The 20,230-nt window shown below is 39.0% G+C and overlaps 1 protein-coding gene across 12 annotated transcripts in view; it reads right to left on the bottom strand.

Moving 5' to 3' along the window:
• CD109 (CD109 molecule) overlaps nt 1-20,230 on the bottom strand; it is a 305,344-nt gene that overhangs the window by 31,738 nt on the left and 253,376 nt on the right. For all 12 annotated transcript variants that reach the window (XM_054254174.2, XM_078369551.1, XM_054254172.2 and 9 more), the window contains 4 exons: nt 19,747-19,860; nt 17,897-18,115; nt 16,737-16,881; nt 12,038-12,214 (listed from right to left, as the gene is read on the bottom strand). In XM_054254174.2, coding sequence (XP_054110149.1) covers nt 12,038-12,214; nt 16,737-16,881; nt 17,897-18,115; nt 19,747-19,860 — 655 coding nt within the window. The remainder of the gene's footprint in view (nt 1-12,037; nt 12,215-16,736; nt 16,882-17,896; nt 18,116-19,746; nt 19,861-20,230) is intronic.

The following is a 20,230-nucleotide window of genomic DNA, read 5'->3' as shown; positions in this document are numbered from 1 at the left end:
ATGTATAAAAGAAAAAACTTTGATATTCCAGCCAGGCACAGTGGTTCACACCTGTAATCCCAGCATTTTGGGAGAACAAGGCAGGTGGATTACCTGAAGTCAGGAGTCAAAAACCAGCTTGACCAACATGGTGAAACCCCATCTCTACTAAAAATACAAAAATTAGCTAGGCATGGTGGCCTATGTCTATAATCCCAGCTACTCAGGAGGCTGAGGTATGAGAATCACTTTAACCTAAGAGGCAGAGGTTGTCAGTGAGCCAAGATCGGACAATTGCACTCCAGCCTAGTCAACAAGAGTGAAATTCTGTCTCAAAAAAAGTGGTATCCCAAATTAAATTAAAAGATCACTATAGCATTGATACTTCTAGCCATTCAAAAGCAAGTAAATTAAAGGCAGATTTTTATTTAACTCTCTAGTGTTCCCTGTAATGGTTACAATGCTTAGTCATCTAGAATTGTTTGCTCCCAAGAAAGATACTATGTAGGGTATCATTAATTAAAGTTTAAGGCCGAAACAGAAAATATAAATATGTTCTATTCTTAGACCAGCAATAGAAAGGAGGAAATGCTACATAATCTAAGACAATAGCTCTTAAATGTTTTGGCCATGGCCAACTGAGGTAAACCAAAAAACCAACTTGCCTGCCATAGATGCAATAACATCTGACATAGATGCTATTATTATTCTCTTTTTTACAGATAATGTGACTGAAACTCAGAGGATACAGACACCATGTGCAAGGTCACACAGCTGACAGGGAGTGAAGTTGGGAATTAGCCAAGGTCTCACTGGCTCCAAGGCCACTGTCTCCTAGTATATCACAGAGCTCTTCCAATTATTAAACATAATAAACGTTAGATTTGAGTATCTAAGTTACCCACCAATTCCATGTTTCCACTAACACACACACACACACACACACACACATATATACTTGTGGTGGCAATGAAGTAGCATTACAGAAGTAAATTGGGGCGGGGGTTAAGGCTCATGTATCTGCATTAAAAAAAACAGATGTGTCAAATTTGCAAATAGTTACAAATAATGATTGCAAATAAAAAGCAGATGTTTCATATTTGCAAAGCAACGCATACAGATCTCAAGACCAGTGTGAGAACTCATGGGCCAAACACTAAAGATTCACCAAACAACCCACAGTAAACTAACTTGCTAAAAATGAAGTTAAGATAGCAATAACTTATCACTTAAAAGCAAGCATTAGCAGAAACATTTCCAGCTCAAGGCATTATAATGACTCTCTGATAGCCAAAAATCCTTCCAAAAACTACAGGATTCCACTATTAGCAGGTGAGGGCACACAGCCTGAGCTTTGCAGCACAGCCAAGACAAAGCCTGGCAACCATATTCATTTGTGAAATGCTGAAATCATTCCCCAGCAAACTCCAGTAATAAACAAATTTGACTTTATGAATACCATATTTTAGAAGCATCCATAAGTATAAATAATATTCATATTTGACTAACTAAACATAAGCATTAATGGTTTGAAATTTCAGTTAATGTGCTCTTACCATCAAGTCCCAAACTTTTCTCCCTGAGTCCTTCCAAAAGAAACTTTAGATTTGAGAATCTACATTACAATAAAACAAAACGTGTAAAGAAAAAACATCCAAGATACTCTGCTTCATGGTAATATTTAAGACTTATGGTAAAAGAAATATAAACATTTATTTTTTTTTTTTTGATTTTTTTTTTTTTTGATTTTTTTTTTTTTTTTTTTTTTTGAGACAGAGTTTCGCTCTTGTTACCCAGGCTGGAGTGCAATGGCGCGATCTCGGCTCACCGCAACCTCCGCATCCTGGGTTCAGGCAATTCTCCTGCCTCAGCCTCCCGAGTAGCTGGGATTACAGGCACACACCACCATGCCCAGCTAATTTTTTTTATATTTTTAGTAGAGACGGGGTTTCACCATGTTGACCAGGATGGTCTCGATCTCTTGACTTTGTGATCCACCCGCCTCAGCCTCCCAAAGTGCTGGGATTACAGGCTTGAGCCACCGCGCCCGGCCAATATAAACATTTAAAGTGATGACAGAACTTTGCGTAATTTGAAGAAGGGAGCATTAGATTATATTCTTTATGTATAATAATGAGCCAACTTTGATTAAGCAGTCACTAGATGTCAGGAACTGTTCAAAGTCGTCAGGTAATTCTCAAAAGAACCCTCTGACATAGATGTTATTATTGTTCCCCTTTTTAGAGATAATGAGACTGAAACTCAAAGGATACAGACACCACGTGCAAGGTCACACAGGTGACAGGGAGTGAAGTTGGGAATTAGCCAAGGTCTCACTGGCTCCAAGGCCACTGTCTCCTAGTAAATCACAGAGCTCTTCCAGTGATTAAACAGGATAAAAGAAGAAAAGTCCTCAGTATAGTAGCTTTTACACGGCAAGCTCTCAATAAATATTAGGCATTACTCTCTAATATAGGTGTAGGGGAAGGCTTTCTAAGCACCACATGCAATAAACTAAATAAATTGATGCGTTTGACTATTTTTTAAAAGTCTTTAAACTGTTCCAAGGCAAAACACACTATAAGCAAGGCTTAACAAATAAATTAAAATAACATATCTGCAACATATAAGATGGATAAATAGCTAATATCAGCATTATGTAATTTTTATTTATATGTTATTACATACATGTATAAACATATAAAGAACTTTTTTAAATTTAGGGTAAAGGATGAAAACTCCTATAGAAGTAAGTGAATAAAGACAAAACAGGTAAGTCACAAAAGTAAAAAAAAAAAGGAAGACAAATTCTAATATAGAAAACATGTTTAACTTCATAATAGGAGAAACCCAAACCTACACTGAGATACCATTTCTCTCCCATCAGATTAGCCTTAAGATTCAAAAGTTTGACCACTCCTTCTGTTGGGTGAGCTGCATGGAAACCAGCATTGATCCACTGCTAGAGGAAATTCAGAAGGGTACAACTACCATGTAGGGGAATGCCTTTACCCTTTGATCCAGTAATCGCAGTTCTAGGAATCTACCCTGAAGATATACCTCCAACAAGACAAAAATATACATGCAGAAGATTATTCATTACAGCATTATTTGTAATTGTAATATAATGGCAACAATCTTAGTGCCCAACAACTGGAGACTGATTGACTATGGTACATATGCATGATGGAGTACTATGCAACTGTGAAAAAAGAATGAGGAATAGCTCTGTCAACTGAGGCAGAGTAATTTCCTGGATATACTGTTAAGTGAAAAAGGCAAAGTTAAAACACTACATATGGTACATACTATCTTCTGTATAATAAAAAGAGGAAATGAAGCAGGGCACCAGGGTTCACGCCTGTAATCCCAGCATTTTGGGAGGCCAATGAAAGTGGATCATTTGAGCCCAGGAGTTTGAGACCAGACTGGGCAACATGACAAAAGCCTATCTCTACTAAAAATAATTTTTTAAAAAATTCGCATGGTGACACACACCTGTCGTCCCAGCTGTTCGGGAGGCTGAGGGGGGAGAATCACCTGAGCCCAGAAAGTCAGGGCTGCAGTGGGCCATGATTGTGCCACTGCACTCTAGCCTGAGCAAAGGGAGAGGCCCTGTTTTTAGCAAAAGATGAGAGAGAAAAGAAAAACTAGAAACTAATGAAGTAAGTAGGTTACTGATATAGTTGGTATATTTGTCCCCACACAAATCTCATGTTGAATTATAATCCCCAATGTTGGAAGTAAGGCCCAGTGGGAGATCATTGAATCTTGGTGCTGTCCTTGAGATAGTGAGCAAGTTCTTGCAAGATCTGGTCATTTACCACTGTGTGGCATCACCCCCCAATACTGCTTCCCTTGTTCCTGTTTTCACCATGTGATATGCCTGCTCCCTCTTCGCCTTCTGCCACAGTTGTAAGCTTCCTGAGACCTTCCTAAAGGAAATGCCGGTGCCATGCTTCCTGCACACCCTGCAGAATTATGAGCCAATTATACTTTTCTTATAAATTACCCAGCCTCAGGTAGTTCTTTACAGTAACACAAGAACAGCCTGAAACAGTTACCATCAAGGGGTAGAGAGCAAGAAAAGGGGAAGAAGAGGCCCTCTTTTGAATATACTTCTCAAAATAAGTTAGTCTTTTGGAAGCATGTTAATGTTCTCCATGTTCAAAACATAAACAAACGTGGAAAAAATTAAATGATAAGTATTAACACTACTCTAGTTCATTTTATCATGTTTTAGTTTTCACATAACCTTTCTTTTTCATTTTATGCTATTCCTCCCTTAACCTGCAACCCCTTGGTATCCCTCCCCTATCCACCCACCCCAACATGCCCCAGTGTGTGATGTTCCCCTCCCTGTGTCCATGTCTTATCTTTCCCAACCCCCACTTATGAGTGAGAACATGTGGTATTTGGTTTTCTGTTCTTGTGTCAGTTTGCTGAGAATGATGGTTTCCAGCTTCATCCATGTCCCTACAAAGGACATGAACTCATCCTTTTTTATGGCTGTGTAGTGTATATGTGTCACATTTTCTTTATCCAGTCTATCATTGATGGGCATTTGGGTTGGTTCCAAGTCTTTGCTATTGTAAACAGTGCCACAATAAACATATGTGTGCATGGGCTTTATAATAGAATGATTTATAATCCTTTGGGTATATACCCAGTAATGGATTACTGGATCAAATGGTATTTCTAGTTCTAGATCCTTGAAGAATTGCCACACTGTCTTCCACAGTGGTTGAACTAATTTACACCAGCTCCTCTTTGTACCTCTGGTAGAATTCAGCTGAGTTTTCACATAACCTTTAAAAATTCAGTATATTAGTTCATTTTTCAGAGGCAGCCAGGGATCAGAGAGAAGCAAAGCAATTAATGTTCACAAAAGAAATCAGCAAGAGTCCGAGACATTCTCCCTTAATTTTCAATTAAGGACTAAATTCTCCAGATAGCCAGAGTTTAACTATAAACTCAATCTAAGAAAAAAGAGGAAAAGGAAAGAAGAGAGGAGAAGGAAAGGAGAGGGAAGAATTTAAAAAAAAGAGGTTTGAGGCTCTCAATCCCTACAGGAGATACTTTTTGTAACAGAAAGACCAACCTCGAGGAGAGGACCATGTGCCTCCAAGCCCCCAGATCACATCAACAACGGCAGTTCCAAGTATGAGATATTGTGAAACCAGTCAGAAATGAGATCATGGAGATGAGATCAGTGCTTAAAGAAATTACCCCTCAGGTGGCTGACCTCCAACATTCCCACTAATATCAACAACTAGCACCATTCTTCCACTAGAGGCAGCCAGCCCAGAGGAGATGAGGCCACAGACAACCACCAGTTCTGCAGTGAATTTCTTGAGCAGGTTTAGATAACAGTGAGAATCCAAACCACTGGCTCTGCTACCAGGGAAAAGTAAAGGAGAAATTCGGAACCTACAGAGAACGTGTATGTCTCCTTCTGGGAGTCTCCTGTGAGATTTCCTTCCTCATCTTAAACCAGCATGCATCATTGTGGATCCCTCAGCTGTTTGTCCTCCAAATCATCCCAGTGTATCCGGCCTAATTTCCATTCCACAAACAAAACAGGGCCAGGCACAGAGACGCACACCTGTAATCCCAGCATGTTGGGAGGCCAAGGTAGGTGGATCACCTGAGGTCAGGAGTTTGAGAACAGCCTGGCTAACATGGTGAAGCCCTGTCTCTACTAAAAATACAAAAATTAGCCAGGTGTGGTGGCATGCACCTGTAGTCCCAGATACTCGGGAGGCTGAAGCAGAAGAATCGCTTGAACCTGGGAGGCAGAGGTTGCAGTGAGCCGAGATCACAGCACTGCACTCCAGACTGGACGACAGAGCAACACTCCATCTCCAAAAAAAAAGAAAAAGAAAACAGGACACTGATGACTCATCTATAATGTTCACAACAGCTCAGTGTTCCAGTGCAGCCATCTAAGTTGGAGACCTTTTATCACAATAGACGATAAAGGCAAAAACATAGCTTTCTCCAAAAGTTTATGAAGAAATAAGAGTATCACCTTTAAGTTAATCATTTTAAGAACAGCTTTTGAGTTTGAAATGTAGCCATATGCTCAGAACATTCACAGACTTCTGAAAATCGAAATGCAGAAGAAGTCCAGAGGTTGTTAGGATAAAAACCCGTGAGCCCTTCATAAACGGTCAGATAAGATACATCCTGTTCTGGGTTATGAATTTTCTTTGGAATAACCATGAATGTATTTCAGAATTTACAATAGTAAAGATAAAAATGCTGTTCACAAACACATGAAAAAGCAACAATCTGAACATAGTTTGACTTCATTTACCTCAATTGTCAACATTATATGTAAATAAAAGAAATAAAATCTGCTCCTTGTGACTATTTCAAGAATTTCCTCTACTAATAAGATGATAAAAAATTATCGGTATTAAAAGAAATCATTATGAACTTGCTTACTTTCTATGACATGAAATGGAAAGTGAGAATATCACAGTTTTTTAAGCTATTGTTTAAGCTGTTGCCACTAGCCATACCTGTGACCAATGGCAACATCTACATTCTGAAGCCTTCTTTCTCTTGTTTTTACTTCAGTAGAGGAAATATGTTTTCAATTAGACTTGGTCTGAGTTTTACTTTAAAAAACTGAAGTGTAGGCACTATGATTTAAATATCTTAGGAAAACAAATGGTTTAAATTTTCAATTAACAGGTTCAGGATTTCCAGTCCTTATCAAAAACAGTTTTCACGTTATGGTTCCATTTTTCTTTTTGACAGCAAAGGCACTTCATTCAATGATGTAGCTGTTGTTTCGACCAACAAAACAGTGGCTTAGGTTACAGGGCTCCTGGGCCAAGCATGATTTAAGTAAAACAATGCGCTGTTCATAAATGACATTTAAATAATATAATCATGACTCATGCTGAAGCCACTTTGATTTCTTAAAAAATAAAAACAACTACGGTATATTTAAAGGGCTTTGGCAAACATGATGGCAAAAGAAAAAAGAGAGTCTCTGAAATGAGACACTGATTTTATAATGAAAAGCATTATACCAAAAAGCTTTTGTCTACTACTTTGAAACTTAATTTAGTTCAGCATGTGAGATGATGTCTTTCTGGGGAGCTCTACTGTGCTGACTTCCATCAGCCACTTCACCAGCTCAAAGAGTAGCACATGGAAATCACGGGTCACATTTCTTAGCTTCTAAGAGAATCCCAAGGCCAGGCAGACCCATTAGTGCCCAGAAATCATCACACTACACACTGTGGCACTTCAGATTCAGAGATCTTCTGGACCCAATATCCACATTAGGATGATAAACCTAAAGTCCATAGAAGTTAATATTGGTAATAAGTCATTCACCCATTCTGGATTTATTAAGATGCTCACATAGCTATACAATAAAGATCAACCATGGCCCCCACTGTCACAGAGCTCCCCCTCTAAATCCAGGGACAGATGTCAGACAGGATAATTTTAAGTAATGTTAAGTGAAGAAATAAAATGGAGTAGTACAAGTTAGAGTTACTAAGCAGTCAGGGAAGGCCGCTCTAAGGCAAACACCACCTGAATGATGAAAAGGAGCAGCCACGGAAAGATCCAGGGGGAAAGCATGTCAGGAGAAGGAAGAGCAAGCCTCATGTCCCTGAAGCAGCATGGAGTTCACAGTGTTCCAGACACAGACAGCTCCAGACGAGACCAAGGAGGGAGGCCGAGCCAGATCACCCAGGACCCAGCAGGCTGAGGCCGGGAGCCCACTGCAGGATCGCCAGTAAGCAAGTGACAGGATCTTGATGCTTCAAAGATCACTTTTATGTGATATGAAGAATGTACTGAAGTGGAGGGAACACAGAAAAAGAGAAACTACTCAGGAAGTCGCTGGAGTAGTCCAGGTGAGCAATAGTGCTGTTTGAATGGAATGATTAGCAGTGGGATGGAGAGAAATAGAAGAATTTCATATTGGTTTTTAGAGGGAGAATGGACAGAATCTATTTGCTGACAATAACCCCTAACTCCCTAGTTAGAGGGAACTAATCCTTCTATAGCTGATGTTCACTGTGTGCTTACTATGTACTGAATAAAATGCTGACATTTCTCACTGTCTCCTCCAAACGACCCCACCAAGTGAGTGCTTATATTATCCCTGTCTTCCAGGTGAGAAAACCAAGCCTTGGAGAGGCTAAGGACTTGGCCCAAGTGGGGAGTCAGGACTCCAGCCCAGGTCTGACTGCCTCCACAGCCAGTGCTATGCCCCTGATCTACTTCCTCTCAAGGGGAAATTCACCTACTGTACAGCTGCAGTGCTCAGCATTCTCAACTCTTGAGAGGACTACCTGGCATTTAGAGAACAATGCTCTTTTTGCACTCTGGCCACTCTGCACCTTCTAACAACCAACCAATGTGAAGAGGGGTCTCGGGCAATCATAAGAGATCTTCACTGGGTTACCTTGAAAAACTACAGTTTGGCCACCTACCTGACCGGGACTGACCTAAGGGGCTAGCACTGCTTTGGGAAAACAACAGATGCTAAGGATTTTGGACCATTCATTTTGCAGGAACACTGCTGATGTGCAGCAAAAGTATCTAGGATACATACTGAAATTATTTTTAAGGAATGAGTTTTCATGGCTTAAATGTTTCAAGCTACATAAAATTTATCCTATTTTTTTAAAGCATTAATATTTGATTAGCCAAAGTTACAGTTCATAAAAGTATATAAAAATATGGAATTATGAGGCATTTTCTAAAATTTTTTACCTTATTTTATTAAAATACTCCAAAGAATGTATACCAAATTATAAAGCACCAATCTAATTCCATTGTAGTTTCTACTTGAAACCAGACAAACTAAATCTTAAATACAAACTGGAAACTTGTTTTCAAAAGGTACAAATTTCAACATGACAATTCCAAATAATTTTTACTTATCTCCTTAATTACAGCCATTATGCCAATGTGTAAAGATCTTATTTGTTTTTAGCATGGCACACAATATACCCAGAGACCACTTGGTACCACTTAAAAAAGGTTATTCTTGCATGTGTATATTTAAAACATGACCAATCCACAAATGTGTATAAACAAGGATAATTTTACATAAGCAACTCTATACAGGAAATTCCAACTGCTGGATCTCTGCAAATTTCCCAGAAGACCTAACCACCTGCTGCATTTCAGGGCTGGCCACAGTGTCTGCAAGGTCTGGCCCTAATCTAAGGGAAGATATATCACAATGTCATTCCCCACATCAGAACTCAGGCCACACCCACCCTGATTCCAAACCCTGGTCTCCCTTGGTTTGTGGCCTCACACACTGTATTGTTCCTGATCTTCAACCCCTTGGCTCCCACTCAGCCTGTGTCTGTGCCATCCTATCCCAGGGAGATCTTTGGACACTGATTCCAGCTCATCTACTTAAACCCAACACCTTACTGCTCACTTCAGTCTAATCCGACAACCCATATTCTAACCTTTGGTGCCTCCTTCCCTACAGGACTCCATGTTCCTCCCTTACTATTTTATCAGAACCTTCAATGAGACTTCATACATGGTGGTGATACTGAAGCATCCTGCCCCAGTTCCTGGTCCTTTCCCGCATACCCCATTGCTTCTCACAACCTGAGAACCTCACAGATTAGAATCATCCCATAGTGTGCTGAGGAACAAGGTGAACTCTGGAGCCAGACCACCTGGGGAAAACCATGGGTAAGTTATTTAACCTCTCTGCACCTCAATTTCCTCATTGTAAAATGGAAATAATAACACTACACCTATTCCTAGAGTTTTGTGAGAATTAAATGAAACATGCATAAAACATTTATACAGAGTTAGTTGCTATTACTGTCATTACATAGAATTAGTTTAGAATAAACAGGTATCTACACAATGACACTAACATGAGTTTCTAATTCTCCTGTGGAGAAATTAGTAAACAATAGTGTGCCTCTACTTTGCATTTAATCCATTTGTCATAAAAAAAAATTAGCAGTTAGGAGGTATTGAACTACATTTTTCTTAGATTATAGTGAGTTCTTATTTTTAATCAGTTTCTGTGAGCCCTTCTAACCCTCATGAGTTTGATGGACAGAATATATCATACAAATTATGCAGAGAGAAAAACTCAGCCACAGAGAGTTTGTGCTAGAGGTCTACTGATAAGGAAATGTAAAACTGAGACTGTAACTTTTGGTTGGCTTTGGAGTATTTAGAAAATCAAATTTACCATTATTATTAAATATGTTTCACATCCCTTTGTTTCCTCCTAAGTGTGGATGTCAAGAGCATAGGCGGAGTCCAAATCCCAGCTCTATATGACTACATGACCCTGGGCAAGCTAGCTAACTTTTCCACACCTCAGCTTGCTCATCTGCAAAAAACAGGAGCATGCTAATACAAATTGTGAGCCTTCAATGAGGTATGAGATGTAAAGTGCTTAGAACACTGCCTGCCACATAGTACACACTCAACTCACGTTAACTGCTATTATTAACAAGTTGCCAGAACAAAGGATGTGGTGCCTGTGAACAGTTTCCACCTTTCAAGGTGTCAGGATACAGTCTTTACTAGCATGGCATGTCCTCAGGGTCCAGCAGGTCCTCCTCATACAAACATTTCTCTCTTAACCCCTATCTGCTTGACATTTTAAATGCACCAAGAAGGTCTCCACCACACGGCACTGCGTCGGTTTACATACAAACCATCCTCTCCACTCAGCAGCGAATTCATTAAGAAGAGAGGCTGCAATGAACATTCGTGTGCATGTGTCCTTATAATAGAACAATTTATAATCCTTGGATATAAACCCAGTAATGGGATTGCTGGGTCAAATGGAATTTCTATTTCTAGGTCCTTGAGGAATCACCACACTGTCTTCAACAAAGGTTGAACTAATTTACACTCTCACAAACAGTGTAAATTTCTCCACATACTCTCCATATACTCTCCAGCATCTCCTATTTCTCCACATCCTCTCCAGCATCTGTTGTCTCCAGATTTTTTAATGGTCGCCATTCTAACTGGCATGAGACGGTATCTCAATATAGTTTTGATTTGCATTTCTCTAATGACCAGTGATGATGAGCATTTTTTCAGATGTTTGTTGGCCTCATACATGTCTTCTTTTGTAAAGTGTCTGTTCATATCTTTCACCCAATAACAAAGACTTGAAACCAACACAAATGCCCATCGATGATAGACTGGACAGAGAAAATGTGGCACATATACACCATGGAATACTATGCAGCCAAAAAAAGCAATGAGTTCATGTCCATTGTAGGGACATGGATGAACCTGGAAACCATCATTCTCAGCAAACTGACACAAGAACAGAAAATCAAACACCGCATGTTCTCACTCACAGGCGGGTGTTGAACAATGAGAACACATGGACACAGGGAGGGGAGCATCACACACTGGGGTCTGTTGGGGGGAACTAGGGGAGGGACAGCGGAAGGTGGGAGTTGGGGAGGGATAACATGGGGAGAAATGCCAGATATAGGTGATGGGGAGGAAGGCAGCAAACCACATTGCAATGTATGCACCAATGCAACAATCTTGCATGTTCTTCACATGCACTCCAAAACCTAAAATGCAATAATATATATATATACAGATATATATATATATATGTTTTTTCTTAAAAAAAGACAAAAAACAAAAAGAAGAAGAAGAGAGGCCCTGGCTCCCTCTCTTTTCTTGGCACTCGATCTGATCCTGGCACTAAAAGACACTCCACAAATGTGTAAATAATGAATGAATGAGGGTTCCTCTAGATTTTTAAGGATCTGAGTTTTAAATTTCAGATCCCTTAGTATAATACAAAATTATACCCCCTCCAGAAACTAACTCTTAAGCCATTACTAACAAACATCGTAGCAGCCATGAGTGAACAGTTTGCTAAAGGAACAGCTTTTCAGTGTTTGTACTTCCTGCACATGTCAACACCATGTAGCCCATCACCTACCTGAGACAAAATCCATCTATTTGAAATATGGTCTAAAGTGAACCCTACCTGAAAAAAAAAACAATTTTTTTACAAACAAATGTAGGTCTCTAAAATGCTTACCTTGCCTCATAAATGAAAGAGCTTTTTCCTTCAAATTATCTGTCAGTTGTTTCTTTTTAGTCAGATAATCCAAAATGTAAATATTTGGAGCAAAATTTATCATGTTCTGTTCACCACAGCCATAAGGCATCCGAATCAGTGAGGCTAAGCCATTGATGGAAGGACCGAGAACATCTCCTGAAAGCACAAGACATGCAATTCATTCAGTAAATATTCAGTAACTACCACCTGCTGGTGGCAAAGAGACTTCCACTGAGTAGAGAAGGCCTCTGTCATTGAAGCTATATGATTCCACTGCTTAGAACAGAGTTGACATTTTACATCAATTTTTTAGAAAGACTGGTCAAAAAATAACAATGCTTTGGTAGTGAACTTGCAAATCATGTGATTAAAAAGGACATTTTTGGCCGGGAGCGGTGGCTCACGCCTATCATCCCAGCACTTTGGGAGGCCGAGGCGGGTGGATCACGAGGTCAAGAGATCGAGACCATACTGGTCAACATGGTGAAACCCCGTCTCTACTAAAAATACAAAAACAAATTAGCTGGCCATGGTGGCGCACACCTGTAGTCCCAGCTACCTGGGAGGCTGAGGCAGGAGAATTGCTTGAACCCAGGAGGCGGAGGTTGCGGTGAGCCAAGATCACGCCATTGCACTCCAGCCTGGGTAACAAGAGCGAAACTCCGTCTCAAAAAAATAAAATAAAATAAAAAGGACATTTTTAGCTCAGTTAAAGCTTACAGCGTAAATTAAGCAAAAAATAACTTTTTAAAAAATATTTTTTAAAATGTAAGGAATTGATTAGTAGAACACTATCACTTATACAGGAAAGAAATGTTTTGTTAGTAGTATTCTTCACACAAAGAAAATTTTATTCTTATTCCTTGATAATATACCACAAGCAGTTGAGAAATAATTAAAAAAAAAAAAGGCCAGGCGCAGTGGCTCATGGTGGTAATCCCAGCACTTTGGGAGGCCGATGCAGGCAGATAACAAGATCAGAAGTTTGAGACCAGCCTGGCCAACACAGTGAAACCCCCTCTCTACTAAAAATACAAAAATTAGCTGGGTGTGGTGGCAGGCACCTCAGCTACTTGGGAGGCTGAGGCAGAAGAATCACTTGAACCCAGGAGGCGGAGGTTGCACTGAGCCGAGATCACAGCACTGCACTCCAACCTGGGTGACAGAGCTAGACTCCATCTCAAAAAAAAAAAAAAAAAATGAAGATTGTAGTATTTTTCAATGTGTTCTATTTAGCAAAAACAAATATAAGTATTTCAATTAATTCCTAAAAGAATTAGGAATATTCTTCAAAGTCAGTAACCTAAAATTAAACAAAACACCCTTTAAAAAACCCTCTACCCACATGCTAACACCGCAACTTACAGAGAGTAGTAAAAATTCAGAAATATGAAGGCTGTTCTAATTTTGATCCTCCCATTGTTAAGCTGTATAGATAAGAGTATCTTTCTATGTAGTTTATTTTGAAAACTTATACAATGCCAAATCCAAATACCTAGTGAAAATGTGATCCTAAAAAATGAATATTAACAAAGGGGGGAAAAAACCCTGTTTCATATGAATAAGCTGAAGCTGTGCCAGCATAGCTTGAACTTTAGATGTGAATACAAAGAAATAGAGGTTATATTATTACCACTGCAGAGTATACGTTTCATATTCAAAGTGAACATAAACTTAGACTCTCAAAGTTCAAAGAAGCGAGTTAAAATTTGTACATTCTGAGCTACAAAATAGGTCTTTTTTTTTTTAGAAAATGTGAAAATAAACCTTGAAAATCCATTCTTTACATCAAGCATAAAAATTAAGCCTCGGGTTATTTCCATGACCACAGATAGAATCGTTCCTATGTAAGGAGTGGTGGTATATACTTAAAATGCCAGGCTCCTTCCCTCTGTGTATATGTGTGCATGTGCGTGCACGTGTGTGTGTGTGTGTGTGTGTGTGTGTGTGTAGTGCATTTCCCAGCACCCCAACACTGTGGGAGATGCTTAAGCAGAATTTATTCCCTTAAAGAGATAGCTTATTTAATTCCTTTTAAGAACTGGCCAGGCACAGTGGTGCAGGCCTGTAGTCCCAGCTATGCAAGGGGCTGACACGGGAGGACTGCATGAGCTCAGAAATTCAAGTCCAGCCTGGGGCAAACATAGCTAAACTCTGTCTCTTCCCCCAAAAGAGAAAAATTATATCTAACTCTCCAAATAAAGTCATCTGCCTACAGATTGGTTGTTTGGGTTATAATGAAAAGCATTACACCTGCTGGTGAAATATAAAAGAACTATAAAAAAGTGTTTTAGGTCCTGCCACCTTAAAGCTCCAACAAAGTATTAGATGTCAATAATTATACCTTAAAGATCTAACAAACTATTAGATGTCATTAATTAAACTGTTTTCTTCAGTTATTTGTAAAGCACAGCTATATAAACAAACCATTTGTGATGGTTAATTTTGTGTGTCAACTTAAGTGGACCATGGGGTTCCTAGATTAAGTATTGTTTCTGGGTGACTGTGAGGGTATTTCTAGATGACATCAGCATTTGAACTGGTGAACTGGGTCCAGCAGATTGTCCTCCCAGCGTGTGTGGGCACCATCCAATCCATTGAGAGCCTGAATAGACAAAAGCTTGAGGAAGGAGGAATCACCGCTTTTTTCCTGCCTTGCTACTTAAGCTGAGATACCTCATCTCATCTTCTCCTAGGACTGGGATTTCAGCTCCCCTGGTTCACAGGCCTTTGGACTCAGAGTGAATTAAACTACCGACTTTCCTGGATCTCCAGCTTGCAAAAGCAGATCATGGGACTTCTCAGCCTCCATAATTGCATGAGCCAATTCCTCATAATAAATCTCCTGTTATATATAAGTATCTCCTATTGGTTCTGCTTCTCCAGAAAACCCTGACTAACAACACCATTTGTGTAGACACTATGTTTAATTAAAAAGTACTTTTAGGCTGCTGGCTCAATGGCTCATGCCTGTAATCCCAGCACTTTGGGAGGCCAAGGTGGACAAATCACCTTAGGTCAGAAGTTTGAGACCAGCCCGGTCAACATGGTGAAATCCGGTTTCTACTGAAAATACAAAAAATTAGCCAGGCATCGTGACACACAGCTGTAGTCCCAGCTTCATGGGAGGCTGAGGTACAAGAATCACTTGAACCCAGAAAGTGAAGGTTGCAGGGAACCAAAATCACACCACTGCACTTCAGCCTGGGCTACAGAGAGAGACTTTGTCTCAAAAAAAAAGAAAAAGAAAAAGCACTTTTAGCATGGAAAATTGTAGTTAATAACCAGAGTACTGTACATTTCAAAATTGCTAAGAGAGGCTGAGTGCCATGGCTCACACCTGTAATCCCAGAACTTTGGGAGGCAAAGGAGGGTGGATCACCTGGGGTCAGGGATTTGAGACCAGCCTGGCCAACAGGGCAAAACCCCATCTCTACTAAAAATACAAAAATTAGCTGGGCATGATGGCACATGCCTGTAATCCCAGCTACTCAGGAGGATGAGGCAGGAGACTCACTTGAACCCCAAGAGGCGGAGGTTGCAGTGAGCCAAGATCCTGCCACTGCACTCTAGCCTGGGTGACAGAAAGACTCCATCAAAAAAATAATTGCTAAGAGAGCAAATTTCAAATGTTACCCCCACAAAAAACAGTTAAGTATTTGAGGTGATTAATACGTTAACCAGCTTGATTTAATTATTCCATATTGTATTCATAAATGATAATATCACACTGTATTCCACAAATTTACACAACTATAAATTGTCAATTTTTGAAAAGTACTTTTATGTTATGGAAAGCAACTAGGAGAAGTGACTGAAGTCAGTGGGTAACTTCCTACTGTAAAGGTTACTCATATCCTGCACAGAGAACTGCTCTAGGCAGTAGTACTCAATCTTTGGTTACCTGAATCACTTGTGAAAGCTTTTTAAGATATACATGACCAAGCCATAGCCCAAGCAATTCTGACTTAGTAGGGTTAGAGTAGAGCCCAGAAGTTTGTGTATTTACGGAGCTCCTTAGAAGATTCTGATATTCACCAGTGGTGGAGAGCCACAGAAGCCAGAAGCTCTGCTCTTAGGAATAACCCCTTTCTCCAGCCATGGTAGAGTGAGGCCTTGCCACTCAAAGTGTGTTCTGGAAGCCAAAAGTATCACCAACATCTAGGAGCTTGTTCGAAATGCAGATTCCCAGGCCCTGCTCCACACCTGCTAAACCAGTATTTGCTTTTAAACAAGACTCCCAGGTGATTCTTATGCACATTGAAGACTGAGAAGAACTAGCCTAGGATACATAATTTGCCAGCCTTCATAATATAATCCATTGTTGGGGCCAACTAAAAAAATTTTTTAATTGTACTTTAGGTTCTGGGATACGTGTGCAGATCATGCAGGATTGTTGCATAGGTACACACATGACAATGTGGTTTCCTGCCTCCATCCCCCCCGTCACATCTTCCTGATACCAAAACCCAGCAGAGACTCAACAAACAAAGAAAACTTCAGGCCAATATCCATGATGAACATAGATGCAAAAATTTTCAATAAAATACTGGCAAACCAACTAAAAATTTTTGAAATCTCTTCTCATTAGGACTCAATAAGAAAACATATCTTTAAGAAACAACATATATGATCAGATAAAATGAAACCAACAGATGGTGATATCCTCTATTCTTACCAATTGCAGTGATCTGAACTCTTTCACTGCCAGTCACTGTATTAGGAGGAAATGAGAAACTCAAAGTTTTCAGGGTACTCTGTAGCCTATTGTCAGTCAAGTCTAATAAGACGGATTGTGAATATAATTTTTCTATTCCTTCAGCCTGTTGAGTAAAAGGAACACAATTAACATGGTCTCTACTCACATATTTACAGAGAACTATACACAGATATGAGCACAAAAATCTGACCTGTTGTGTCTGAGGTTTGTGTATGGCTAAATAAGCACCTACCATTTCTTCTTTTGTTTTCTTTAAATCAGATATTTTATTTAAACAAGTAATACATTCGTTTCACAGAATGAGTTTTTCCTGTTAGTTGGTATTAAAACAAATTACCATAACTTTAATTAATTTTTCCTACTTTTAGATTTTCTCACAAAGTCATTAACTGAAATGTGCTTTTCAACAGGATTTACACTTAATTAGCACCATTTCCATGGAACTGAATTAAATCTGATGACACAGTGCCTACCACTTTGTTATTCTTATTTCAAATCTGTTAGTAAGTTCTAGTTAAATTAGATAAGACATCTCATGGACTGACCATGAAAATGACAAAGAAGAAGATGAAAATGTGAGGAGAAAAACCCTTTCAGGTAGCTGCTATTATTATCCAAAGAGCAGGAGATTAAATGCCTTGTTCAAAATCATACTTGGCAAAACTGAGATTCAAACACAGGGTTGCCTCACCCCAGAATGCAAGTGTTTAGTCACTATGCTTATTGTCTTTCTGTCTAGAATATCTTTGAAAAAAAATCTATGAAAATCTCTTTTACCTTCACTGAAAATTCCAAAGTTCTAAATCTACCAATCGACTTGACCATGTTTTCACAGGATCGCAACATAACACCGTCTGTAGATGTAAATGACTGTAAAAGGGCTGTTAGTCTTTATAGGCAAGCTCCTGACTAAAGTTAAAGAGGAAATTGGCAATTATTTCTAAAACATATATACGATTATTTTTACATACAGATGAGAAAATGATTAGGCATTACCAGAAAGGTAAAACGACGGCCTACTAGATATGCCAAAAAATTTAACCAAGAGAAAAAAAATCCTCTGCTTCCTTTTTAAATATGTATTTCTACTTCACTTATTTCAGATATCAAATATTCACCTTTACAAAAATCATCTGGGTGATAGCGTCAGAAGCAGTGGGTGAAAGAGCTGTGACTGTGATAGGAATTTCTCCCAGATGTGTCGGCTTGATGGGAAAAAGAACAGTTGCCCCATCCTCACTGGGAACCAGAATGGTCTGCTGGTGGCCTGTGGCATTTATTTCATTTGAAGTCATTAGAATATCAAATGTGTCACTTTTCTCAACAATTACCTTAACCTGAAAGAAAAAAAATAAATCAAAGTTTTTGTACAATAAGTGTTCTTCAGTAAAGTGCTCTTTTATTGCCACTTTAAGTACTGTTCAATCTGTGGGGCTCAAGACCAGAGAAGAGATGAGACAAAGATTCGGCCAAGGAGAGTTTCAAAGGGTATCAGGAAAAGTTTCACTTATTTTCTACGATTTCCCCTCAACTTCAAGATGCATGGGGAAAGGGCACTCTTCAGCCCCATTTCTAGTCCTCCCACTAATGGGACATACCGGTCCCATTAGAAAAATATGAAGAAAACAGCATGAAAAATTATTGAATTCATTGAAGTCGCTGTAAAAACTATTCCAATGAAAGTACAACTCAGACATTAGTCCTGAAGCATATCTTGGTTGTAAACTTTTGTAAATTATCCCAAAGTTGCCAGTTCATCAAAAATAGCATTTCTCTAGGCTTTACATTTTATAAATTATTTTTCCATTGATGTTTTCCTGCTTCTCAGAATATCGTCTGTGGGTATAATAGTTGTCATTTCCATTTTACAGATGAGGAAGGACAATTAAGTCATTTGCTGGTAAAAGGTAGACTGAATGAATTCAGGCCTTTTGGCTCTAGATCTTTTACTTGTTACTGGGTTAAAAAGTAAAATTAAAAAATAAAAAAAATTATTTCCCGCATTGTCAGCCAAATATGCCAATAAAAAGCTTAAAAAATTAAAATTTTAATTAAAAAAATTACTCTATATATAAAGTGCCAACAGAGATTATAGCATTTTCATGTATGTAATAAAGTTAATTATATATCCCTACTTATTCTTGGGAGAGGAAAAATCAATCATTTGGTTAACATACTGTGGGCATAACACAAATAGTGGACCTAACTCCAGCCTCCCAGGGAAATGACTAGCTAAGAAATACAAGGTAGGCGAATCCTTGAAAATATAAACATGGAGGTTACAAATGTAACAGAATGGTGGTCGGATGCAGAGGCTCATGCCTGTAATCCCAGCACTTTGGGAGGCTGAGGCAGGCAGATCACTTGAGGCCAGGGGTTCAAGATCAGCCGGGCCAACATGGAAAAGCTCTGTCTCTGTCTCTATTAAAAACACAAAAAATTAGCCTGGCTTGGTGGTGCACACTTGTAATCCCAGCTACTTGGAGGTGGAGGCAGGAGAATTGCCTGAACCTGGGAGGCTAAAGTTGCAGTGAGCCAAGAGAGTACCATTGCACTCCAGCCTAAGAGACAAAGCAAGACTCAGTCTAAAAAAAAAAAAAAACAAAAAACTGCAGTGGGCACAGAGTAGCAGGGAGAAGTGGCCACACATTCTAGATGTGGGAAAAACCAAGGAGACATGTAGGGAGACAGGAAAGAAAAAGGCATGCTTCAAAGACAATAAAGAACTTCCCTGGTGAAAGCGAAAAACTTATGCTAAAAATTCAAGGAGGGAAGGTGTAGACATGCTAATGATTAGACATTAATTAGCAGAAGAAATCACTGGCAAGATATATCTATTTTCAGTCTCCCAGAAATGTATAAAGTGCTTAGAATCCCAAATGCCCAGACACTATACAACCCAATCCCTTCACGCTACCTCCATTTTTTTCCTGAATGTAAATGATCAACAAAAGCTTGAATATATTACCTCAGTGGCATCTTTCAAATAATTGAATATAGTTACTTCCAAAGCAAATTCTTCACCTCTGATAACAGAGTAGGGAAGGTTCAAAAAAATGAAAAATGGTTGGAAGGCTTGCAGCTGGAAAGAGCACAGTGAGTACATATTTTCATTCAGGTCAAAATTCTTCACATTTTATGCAATCAAATACAATCTTTATAAAACCTGTGAAGTTTTTAACTTCACCTAGAAATGTCTATCAACGGAAAGCAAACAGCAACTTATCACAAATGAATGATGGCAAATTGACTTATGTTACTTAACCTAATAATCTCTATACTTTATTAAGTGCCTACTAGTACAAGCACTTTACATAAATTATTTTGTTTGGTCAGTACAACCCTATGAGATTAGTGTTAGGCTCCTATTTTATACAAAAGAAAATTAAATTTTAGAGATCTTTGTAACTAGTACAAATTCATATTGTTGGCAAGTAGAGGAGCCAGAACTA

Source organism: Callithrix jacchus, chromosome 4 (assembly GCF_049354715.1).
Source record: "Callithrix jacchus isolate 240 chromosome 4, calJac240_pri, whole genome shotgun sequence".
Taxonomy (NCBI): domain Eukaryota; kingdom Metazoa; phylum Chordata; class Mammalia; order Primates; family Cebidae; genus Callithrix; species Callithrix jacchus.
This window is presented reverse-complemented; position numbering and strand designations above follow the sequence as displayed.